Below are 9,984 nucleotides of genomic sequence, written 5' to 3'. Positions count from 1 at the left end.
GCGGCGGCGGGAAGATGGCGGCTGTCCCGGCGGGGCCGCCGCGGCCCTTCCGCCTGCGCGGCTGCGGCAGCCCCCAGAAGTTCGGGGTGGCGGCCGGGAGCCTGCGCGGGCTGCTGCGGAAGGGCTGCCGGCTGCTGCAGGTGCGGGCCGGGGCCGAGGCGCGGGGCTGGCGCGGCGGGCCCGCCCGCCTCTCACCGGCCCGGGGGGCAGCTTCCCTTGCCAGGCAGCCGCCTCTGCCTCTACGAGGACGGGACGGAGCTGACCGAGAGCTACTTCCGCGCCCTGCCGCCGCAGACGGAGCTGGTGCTGCTGGGCCCCGGGGAGACCTGGCGGGGCTGTGAGTGCGCCGGGGGGCGGGCGGGAGCGGGGAGCGGGGGAACCACCGGCGGCGGGGAGAGCCCGGGCCCGGCCCCTCAGCCGGCGCCTCCTCGCCCGCCGCAGGTGCCAGCGATATCGAGCGGTTCCTGGCCGCCCTCTCCGCGCAGAGGGACGCGGTGGTGGCGGCGGCGCGGCAGCTGCTCTCGGACGAGCGGGCCCCCCGGAGGCAGAAGCTGCTGGCGGATCTCCTGCACAACCTGAGCGAGAACATCCTGGCCGAGGACAGGCAGGAGGACGGGAGGTGGTTCGAAGGTAGCTCTGCCGCCCGGGGGAGCTGCCGGGGGCCGCCGGGGCGCTTCTGTCAATTTTACTGTGCTTGAGGAAAAGCGTAAAAATAAATCCGGGAGCCCCCCTGCCTGGTGCGAGGCGGTACCTGGCCGGGGGATTAGCTACCGCTTACGTGAGCCCGCGTTTTTAAGTTTCTGTAAAATACGTGCATGTTTAGTATCAGAAAATGGTAAAAAACCCAGTGATCCCTATTGCTCTATCCAAGATCGGTCAGGAATACATTTTTCCCCGTTAACGTAGGTCTGCATTTACAATCTTATAACGGTTTGCTAATAATATATTGATAGCTGGCACGTATCAGCCAGCTCAGCTTTATGTTTTACTTATACTTCCTTTGCAAGATCCCCATTCCAAGTCCTTGCTGCAGCTCTTCCTGAACAATCTGGTTTTCCTTTAATAATCTCGTAGCGTTCTGTGTGTATGCACAATAAGGAGAAACGTTTAACAACTATAATATCAGCTACTGCTCTCGCAGCAGATGCTCTGCGTGGTCCTTTTAAGTGCTAACAGCAGGGTAGTCGTGAACCAGTAAAATAAAAATGGGAAAGGAAAAAAAAAATCTGTGCATACTGAGTTTGTGAAAAGAAGGGATAAATACCCAGCTAGGCGGAGGCACAGCACTAAGTACCAAGTTCCAACACAGTCTAAATCCCTTCAGGTCTAGAGTCTCGTTTCAAGAACAAATCAAGCTACATGCGATACAGTTGTGAAAGCAGAATACGAAGCTACATGAAAGAGGTAAAAGTTTCTGTTAAAATAACTTATTTTCAAGGTAATTCTGTGACCGCGTATGTATAGAATGCTTTTACAGTGCAATGAACTGATTGTAAAAGAGAGCCTCAGGCTGCTACAGCCACCAAGGAATGATTGTTGGTTTTTCCCCCCCCCCCCAGGTTAGTAGTTCTATTTCAACTGTTCATCCTACAGCAAGAGATGCGTACAAAAGGATCATTGACCTGATGTCAGATAAACTGAGATCTGTGAAGTACAACGGGTGCTACTTTGACAGAAGAGAGGAGGAGGCAGTCCGGCTGTGCACTGCGGAGGGCTGGTTCTCTTGTCAGGTAAGTTCAGCCCTTTCTAAAGCAGAGTCTTGGTCCCAGCAAGCCGTGGCCGATCTGTATGGCATCAGAGGAAGGAAACGGTCCCTGGGAAGCTGGTGCGGGTCTGTCGTTGGCTGCCTGGGGGAGGAGCAGTACGCCTGTGCCTGCAGCTGTCTTGTTTTCCAGGGACCTTTCGACAGAGATGACTGCTCCTCTAAGCACTCCATCAACCCCTACAGTAACAGGGAGAGCAGAATCCTCTTCAGTACCTGGAATCTTGATCACGTGTATGTACAAAGCCGTCATCCAGTTTCATGCCCCTTGTCTTAGGCAGGAAAGGTGCAGCCCTCGAGTCCTTACCCCCCCCGCTGCGCAGTTAGTGCGTGGTGATAAAAGATGCTCGGGTGCTGCAGCTGTTCCTGGGAACATAAAATCCCCAAGACAGATGATAATGCTGTCTCCTTAGCTGCTCTGCTTCCGTTCAGATTTTCTTTGTACGGAAACATAACCCTCCTCACCACATTACCCTTTGTAAAGACTCCTCTCGAGCAGAAACCCGCAGACCCATTTTTGAGGCGTTGAGCGCTTGTGAGGCAAACGGGATTTGCTTAATCTAATTTCCTCAGGAAAAAAAAATAATTTGTAAACCTAGTTATGGTGAAAGAATTCAAATTCTGCCTGGCTCTAAAAGGAAGATGGGGACTTGATTATTATGAAAAGCTTTTGATGGCAATATTGTGTTCTCCTTTGTGTACTGAAGAATAGAGAAGAAGCGTGCTGTCATCCCAGAACTGGCAGAAGCGGTCAAAACACGAGGTGAACGAGAAGTGAACTGGGAATACTTCTATCAGCTGCTGTTTACCGTGGACAATTTAAAACTTGTGCATATCGCTTGCCATAAGAAAACCAATCATAATTTCAGCTGTGACAAAACTAAAATTTACAGAAAAAGGAAGCAAAACCACAAGATTTCGTAGTGCTATCTCTGGAAGTGACTTCTGCTTTTTTTTTGAAGTCACGTCACATGGTATCATTTTTAAATAGCTCTGGTTTCTTAGACAAAAACTTATTTAGGAGTCCCTGGCAAAAGAGGCTTGCAAGTAAATCAGCTGCACTCTCATGACATGTACATTCCTATCACGCCTAATTCTGCTCTCCTGCCTTCTGACTACGAGCCTTCCTTAGACCACGCTGCCATGCAGTACAGCTGTGAGAGTGTCAACACGAGGCCAGAGGCTGACAGGGATGATGCCCTAGGCCCAAAACCACCGTGCACAGCAACGAAACTTAGACCAAAGACTTCCCAGAAGCTCCTCTGGGGGGACTTGTAGATTCATATTTCTCTGAACGTGAAGCCAGAGGAAGAATACTTCAGGATAATTCTGCTCTGTGCCTTTTCCAGGGAGCCAAGGGCTGTATCTCACCTGTGCCAAAGGGCGATTCGGGGGCAGAGCCGCTGGCTCTTCTGTACCAAAATACCTGCACCCAGCCCCGGCCCCTCTCCTGCTGCTCGTCTCTTAGAGGAGCAAGGCCACGGCATAGCTTTGCTTTTACCACCTTATTCTTTGTCATCTTTCCCATCGATTTCTTTCCTTTCAAAGTCTCTGCCTCTTTTGCTTGAAGCAGTACAAGCAACATTACTGTATAATAATCGTGTTTACCTGGTGCTTTAGAGGATATTGCTTTTGCAAAACACTTCTACCTCAGGTAACAAAATACAAATAAATCAATTTTTACTTGGATTTTGTTTTTAAAATACCAGCTGAACTTTTAGGGACTGTCACTGTGAACAAGGCCAGGGTGGTTTTTTTTTTTAAATAAAAAAATTGCCACCATCTTTCTGTGTATGTATGTGGAGGCAGAGGCACAGGAGTAGTTAATCAGATGTAAGCCAGTGTGGCCAGTACAGACTGGAAAGACTGAGCGCAGGGAGCTGTGTCTGCGGATGGAGCACCAGTTACTGCTCTCAATAACCTCAGTCACCTGGAGGGAAGAGCTCTTGTCACCCCTGCTGTCACCGGGGCTCTTACGGGGGCAAATCCAGGCAGTCCCCACAGAACTGCACTAAGGCAGCGTTGCTGTGTGAGCCACAACTGTGCAGGTCTTAGAAACGCAGCAGCTTTGCTACGGAGAGTGTTGATTCACCTTTAAACAAACTCAGTCCCCCTCCCAGACACTTGAATAGGAAAAGTAAGCCGGCGCATTTTAAACACGGGGTTCCGAGTACCGGTGCACGGAATCGATCCTTGCAGCTGCCTGGCTGAACGCGCCCAGCAGGAGCCAGGATGGAAACGTGCTCCGTGCTGTTTAGACATCAGGGGAAGCATCGCAGCTCGGATTCTGATGACAAACGCGCTGTCGTCTGTACGGCCCGCTTCCTGCCAACTGAAAATCCCCGTTTTACACAGCGCTGCCACTAAAGTGAGTGTGTGTGAAGACGTTTGCTAGAAAGAGACGGTAGCAAATACGGCATTTGAGGAAAGCTGGGAGAGCTACTTCAAGATGGAGTTGTGCTGAAAACCATGAATATGCTATTAAAAAATTAGATTTTTCTGTGTTACAGAATTAGAGTGAAAAGGAGCCAAGAAATATCGTTGACAGAAACAATGCATCAGCTGGAGTGGAAATGTGAATAAATTAACATGTCATGCATATGCAATTTGTTTGGCTTACAACTTTTGAGTGTTTAACAGGCTATAGCTGTAGAAATTAATATTTATTTAAACCATCTGCTGATAACATTTTATATTTTTAGAAATGTAGAAGAAACTATTTTTAACAATAAAGATGTGGAAGCTTATTGCATAATCACACTTTCAAAGAAGTATTATAAACATTGGGTGAGTTCACAGCTCCTGAAACCACCAGAGGTTGCTCATTATTTTCTAAAAATGCAGGCCAAAATAACAAATTTGGTGGACTATCCCGTATCCTCAGCAATCAGTACTCGTTCATGTACTGAGTCATGCAGAGAGATTTTATTCCTCCTTTATCACCACCAGTGTATTTGTTTACAAATTTCCTACTCATAACTCTTGGCAGTTAACTGAAAATACTGCACGAGCTGTGTTACACAACTGTTAGAACAGGCAGAGCTCCTGGCAGGCCTGGGGGAAGCGGGAAGCAGTCAGCTTCACGTGGTGGGGGTGGTTCAGAGAACTGACGTGCAATAAAAATGTATTTAACTTCGGAGATTGACACGGCTGAACCCACACTGACATCCACGTGCTTGGCTTTGCCAGCAGAGCTGCATTGCAGAGGTGTAATTGGTTCTGGTTTAGATGCAAACAAAGTGACACAAGTGACGGGGTAGAGGCTGGGTGGACAACGGGCTGCATTACTATCTGGGTGCCACAGCGGCTGCCGTCACAGAATTAAAAGGACTTTGCTCTTAACATGCTTGTCTTGGCTATTTAAAAAAAAAAAAAAAAAATAGGAGTGAGACAAAGTGTTCACTCCAGATATGGGCTCAAATTTATAAAAAAGCAGTAAGAACTTCTATTTTCCCTGGGTTTTTTCCTAAATATAAGTGGTAATACTATAAACTACAATTTATTTCCAAATCACTAAAAATTCAGTCACTTTGGTCCAGATAACTGTGGGAGAATATCTCCCAGCTGCAGAAAAACAAACTCTACCAGTTCTGAGAAAAGGCAAACACAGACACCTTCTGTTAGTGCCACAGCCAACCATCATACGTGGTTGCAAAGAAAAAAAAAAGGTTTAACTTGTTTACAGTTTGTTGTTAGACAACATCCTCTTCCTCCTCCTCCTCATCTTCCTTTGCAATGAAATGCAGCTTTCTGAATTCTCGCCTGCTCATCGTTGTGCTTGGGAGTGCAACTGGTGGGAGATCCTTTAAGAAAAAAAGAGAAAATCGTTAAGGGAAGTCTGGTGCAACAAATGGCAGACCTCCTACCTCCCCACCAGGTCACAGCCCTCCACACCTGGTGCATCAGGCACCAACACAACACGCCTCTTCACTTGGAAGCGGTGGCGTAAAGCCGTGGCTAGAGCAGGGCTGGCGTAAAGCCGTGGCTAGAGCAGGGCTGGCGTAAAGCCGTGGCTAGAGCAGGGCTGGCGTAAAGCCGTGGCCAGAGCAGGGCTTGCCTGAACCAGTCCCAGCAGGGGGCCAAAGCGAGGGCTGGCATTCCTGCTGGCTTCAGAAGGTTCAGGGAGCCTGAAGCGCTCCACAAGTGAATCCCCCCTGCTCCCGCTAAAACCATGACCCCTGCTAATGACCAATCCGCATGAAATACTAAAAAGAAGGTGGCATCACTTGCCCAAAGTTATGCAATGTTAAAGGCAGACCTGGGATTTGAATTTAAAGCTCTGGCCCTTGATCAGTCCAGAAGGACAGGGGGCCAGAAACATTTCCATTCCAAAGAATTACAAAAATCACAATTAAGAATGAATGTCCAGGGAAAAACTATTTTGACAGAACAACACTGTATGAGTAAAAATATCTGTCTTAAGGAATTGGAATAATTAAGACAGATTTCGCATCTGAAATTAACTTGCCTTGGCAATTTAATCTCTGAGACAATTCTATCTAGGGCTCAGGGATACGACTCCAGGTATCTGCCAATACTGGTCAAGTTTGCCTGCAATTGTGAGTCTAGCCCACTTTGGTTTGAAGATGTGAGACCGATGCGGGACAGAACTGAATCTGTAGAGTGAACAGTGTCATCATTTTACCTGTATGAACTGGACATCTCCAAAGAACCGGTCCACTGGCATCGGCTGGTTGCTGTCTTCATCCAAGAAAGCGCTATTGTCTAGCTGTATCCTCTTCCTCGGGAGATCCTCCACGCTAGACCCACCTGAAAGTACACTCTCACAGCTGCTCTCCTCCTCACTGCTGACTTCACTGTGCGCGTTTTTATCACCGTCCGTTTGTGATGGAGCGCTGCTTGATTTCACTGCATGTGGTTTGAGAGAAACACTACGTTCCTCCTCCTGTTTGTCTTCATTAGTCTCTGAAATGCTTTCACCTTTTTTCTGTTGAATTATATCGCGGCCTCCTAGACCTTCTGAACATAGATCCCCTTCAGATGTTTTAGGCGTTTCCCCCAAGGCAGCAAGGTTTTCACTTCCACATGTAAGTCCTTCTAGTTCTGATTTTACTAGACTCCTTTTTTCACATTTTAGCCTCTTTGAGGGTCGTCTGTCAGCCACTTTGCGTGAGGAACACTGTTAGGAAAAAAAAAACAAAACAAAACACAAAGCTTACTTGAAATAAGGAAAAGTAAAATCACCGTATCTTTTTAGCTGCAAGGCTGGATACGGAACCTTGATCCAAAGCAGCACTGCTAAGAAAAATGGTTAGTAGGAAATGCACATGAAAAGAAGAAACGAGGAGCAGAGGAGCATCACCGCAACGTGCAGTCCATCACCAGTGGAAAGCTCCTTCTCAAAGCAGGAAGCAGCACAGTACACGGCTAATCCCTGTTTCCTGGGGATGCCGGGGATGGCAGCTGAGGTGCCAGCACGGGCCATCACCGGCTGCAGCAGCGCGCCTGCGGCTGGCCCGCGGCCCGCACGCAGCCTGCCCCGGCCTGCGGGCAGCGGCCGCCCCGGAGCCGGCCCGGCGCCACGCTGTCGCCCGGGCACACAGCGGGAAGGCAAAGAACTGCCGGGAGACGTTAATTCCCTCCTGGTGGCGCTCGGTTTGGAGCCGTTCAGAACGAGCCGCGCCCCCGCCACGGTTTCTGGTCCCCGGTCCCGGTTCTCTCCTTCCTACCAGGCTCGGCGGCCGGGGGCCGCCCCGCTTCAGGCGGCAGCGGGCGGCCGGCGGCGCGTCCCCGGCGGGCTGAGCAGAGGCGGCTGCCGGGCGCCCGCCGTCCGGGGAGCCCTTCGCACAGCGCCCGCCGGGCCGCTGCCGCCGCCGCTGCCGCCCGGGGAGCGCCGGGCCGCGGGTCCCCGGGCGGCTCCGGCCCCGCTCCGCGCCCGCCCGCCGCGCCGCGCCACCCGCCGCCATCTTGGAGAGAGCGCGGGAGCCCGCGCTCGCCATCTTGTGGAGCCGCTCGCCTCAGGGGCGGCCGGGCCGGGCCTTACCCTGTCTTGCCATCGTCCCTTCTCTTGCCATCCCTTCTCTTACCGTCATCCCTTCCCTTGCCATCATCCTCCTCTTACCATCCCTTCCCTTGCCATCATCCCTTCCCTTGCCATCATCCCTTCTCTTGCCATCCCTTCTCTTGCCATCATCCCTTCTCTTACCATCCCTTCCCTTGCCATCATCCCTTCCCTTGCCATCATCCCTTCCCTTGCCATCATCCTCCTCTTACCATCCCTTCCCTTGCCATCATCCCTTCCCTTGCCATCATCCCTTCCCTTGCCATCATCCCTTCTCTTGCCATCCCTTCTCTTGCCATCATCCCTTCTCTTACCATCCCTTCCCTTGCCATCATCCCTTCTCTTACCATCCCTTCCCTTGCCATCATCCCTTCCCTTGCCATCCCTTCTCTTGCCATCATCCCTTCCCTTGCCATCATCCCTTCCCTTGCCATCATCCCTTCCCTTGCCATCATCCCTTCTCTTACCATCATCCTTCTCTTGCCATCCCTTCCCTTGCCATCATCCCTTCTCTTGCCATCATCCCTTCCCTTGCCATCATCCCTTCTCTTACCATCCCTTCCCTTGCCATCATCCCTTCTCTTGCCCTCATCCCTTCTCTTACCATCCCTTCTCGTCCCGGCTCGCTGGTGTGGCAAGACGGGCCCAGGGCGAGGACCCTGCCTCAACCTGTGGCAAACGGGGCAGCCAACCCCGGACCCATCACAGAGAGCCAGACCCTGCCTTGGCCCATCACAGAGTTACTTAAAATAAGCTTTAGCAAAGTGAAAACAGAGGAGATTTGCCTCCACATCTCCCTGATGGACTGCTGCCCGGGGAATAAAACCAAACAAATTCTGCCTGATGGCTGCATAGGTTATAAACGTTTCAGATCTTCTGCTTCCCATTGTGTCTTCCTTCTGGAGCAACGCTTGCTCCTGTTACAAGATGTTCGGTTGGGGAGTTATTATTCAGATATGCCTCTCAGTTCGTTTCCACAGCCCTCAGGGAACAAATTATGTCAGTAACTCAAATCCCTCTTTAACTTCAAGGACTCTGACGATAGCAGATGAATTTCTGTGTAGCAAAGCAGCCCGACACCTAGATTTAAGTATGTAATTATTTTCACTTACTTTACTGGGGGAGGCGAGGTAGCACGCTTGCCCATTTGGAGAGATTGTAGGTACTGGCGTGCCCTGATGGTCTGTGCCCGAGGAGGAGGGACGGCAGCGTCCGCCGATGGAGCCCAGGGGCTCCATCCATCACATTAAACTACAGCTCGCTCTTGTGTTAATTCAGTGCTTTGAGGACGCTGTGGGGATTTTTATAATTCTGTCCGGCTGAGGGCACAGGAGCTTGTTTCTTTATAGCAGCCCTTAATGTTCTTGCTCATTGCAGAGCCATACCACAAGTCTCAGCGGTTTGAGGATATCACCTGTGCTCCTCAATCCAACTTAGCTGATAAAATGCTTGTTCGTTCATCCTGGCCTTAAAAAACATGAGCAACAATTTAAATTGCAGAAATAAGTGGCAAGAATGTACCTATGGGAATATTCAAGCAAGACATTTTTTTCTCAAAAGCATAAAGTCTCCCAGTTAAACTGCAGAGGTTCGGAGACATGCCTGACACGTTGTTCTGCAATTTCTCTTGGTGCTCAGGGGTCCTTCTGTGCTTTGTTCCCTGGCTGAGATAATTCATATTCTCCTCCAAAAGCTTCTCGACTTGCTCCGCTCTCTCACAGTGTTGTTGCTTGCAGCCACGGAATACAGATGATTGTTTTTATTAGGCAGTGAAAACCTATACTGTCTCGTAAACAGAAGAGGACTAGAACTGGCTGAGGAACAGCATCTCTGTAGCTGGAGAACTCGGTTGTTGTTTTAATTTCCCCAACGAACTGAAAATAGTGAGAAAAATTTAATTTTGAAGATTTTAATAACTACTTTTCACCACGCTATGTGTTTTCTCATTCTTTACACCGCTTTGTAAAACTGATGTGCGTATTCAAGCGATGGAGGCAGGGGCGGCTCAACCCGAAGCAGCCTCGTGGGCTTCGGTGCCCCAGCGTGGACGTGGGCTCACCGTCTGCGGCAGCACATGGCGTGGAGATACACAACCACAGGGACCTGAGGCTGCTCGGGGTGGCCTCGGACACCTCCAAGGGACACAGCACCTTGCGCAGCTGAAGCCAGCATGCCAGGGCTCCTTTGCAGAGCTCTTGTA

General features: G+C 50.5%; 2 protein-coding genes across 4 annotated transcripts; one reads left to right on the top strand and one right to left on the bottom strand.

Moving 5' to 3' along the window:
- The first annotated feature begins 8 nt into the window (after positions 1–8).
- On the top strand, positions 9–4,268 carry DFFB (DNA fragmentation factor subunit beta). 3 transcript variants are annotated; one of them, XM_074924847.1, is made up of 7 exons: positions 9–140; positions 211–337; positions 442–630; positions 1,325–1,404; positions 1,560–1,730; positions 1,896–1,996; positions 2,470–4,268. In XM_074924847.1, the coding sequence occupies exons 1-7, from the start codon at positions 15–17 to the stop codon at positions 2,684–2,686; spliced, it is 1,011 nt and encodes a 336-aa protein (XP_074780948.1). In that variant the 5' UTR covers positions 9–14; the 3' UTR covers positions 2,687–4,268. The 3 variants fall into 3 exon arrangements, with proteins under 3 accessions (XP_074780948.1, XP_074780947.1, XP_074780946.1); XM_074924846.1 differs by having other exon boundaries at positions 418–630; XM_074924845.1 differs by having other exon boundaries at positions 211–345; positions 399–630.
- A 142-nt stretch (positions 4,269–4,410) lies between these two features.
- Positions 4,411–7,722, bottom strand: C22H1orf174 (chromosome 22 C1orf174 homolog). Its single transcript, XM_074925123.1, has 3 exons — positions 7,453–7,722; positions 6,408–6,902; positions 4,411–5,565 (listed from the first exon to the last, which is right to left on the bottom strand). Exons 1-3 carry the CDS (start codon positions 7,720–7,722, stop codon positions 5,455–5,457), a joined length of 876 nt encoding a protein of 291 aa, XP_074781224.1. The 3' UTR covers positions 4,411–5,454.
- Between the last annotated feature and the right edge of the window lie 2,262 nt (positions 7,723–9,984).

Source organism: Athene noctua, chromosome 22 (genome assembly GCF_965140245.1).
Source record: "Athene noctua chromosome 22, bAthNoc1.hap1.1, whole genome shotgun sequence".
NCBI classification, from domain to species: Eukaryota; Metazoa; Chordata; class Aves; order Strigiformes; family Strigidae; genus Athene; species Athene noctua.
The sequence above is the reverse complement of the archived record's forward strand: the minus strand, read 5'-3'. Positions and strand labels throughout refer to the sequence as shown.

What these genes read in the sequence shown, in the direction of transcription:
- DFFB (XM_074924845.1), top strand. Translation starts at nt 15, where the DNA reads ATGGCGGCTGTCCCGGCGGGGCCGCCGCGGCCCTTCCGCCTGCGCGGC. An exon ending in TACGAAGCTACATGAAAGAG is followed by an intron (nt 1,405 to 1,559) that starts GTAAAAGTTTCT and finishes CCCCCCCCCCAG; the next exon opens with GTTAGTAGTTCTATTTCAAC. An exon ending in ACCTGGAATCTTGATCACGT is followed by an intron (nt 1,997 to 2,469) that starts GTATGTACAAAG and finishes TGTGTACTGAAG; the next exon opens with AATAGAGAAGAAGCGTGCTG.
- C22H1orf174 (XM_074925123.1), bottom strand. Translation starts at nt 7,722, where the DNA reads ATGGCGAGCGCGGGCTCCCGCGCTCTCTCCAAGATGGCGGCGGGTGGC. An exon ending in GCCCCCGGCCGCCGAGCCTG is followed by an intron (nt 6,903 to 7,452) that starts GTAGGAAGGAGA and finishes TTTTCCTAACAG; the next exon opens with TGTTCCTCACGCAAAGTGGC. An exon ending in GAGATGTCCAGTTCATACAG is followed by an intron (nt 5,566 to 6,407) that starts GTAAAATGATGA and finishes TTTTTCTTAAAG; the next exon opens with GATCTCCCACCAGTTGCACT.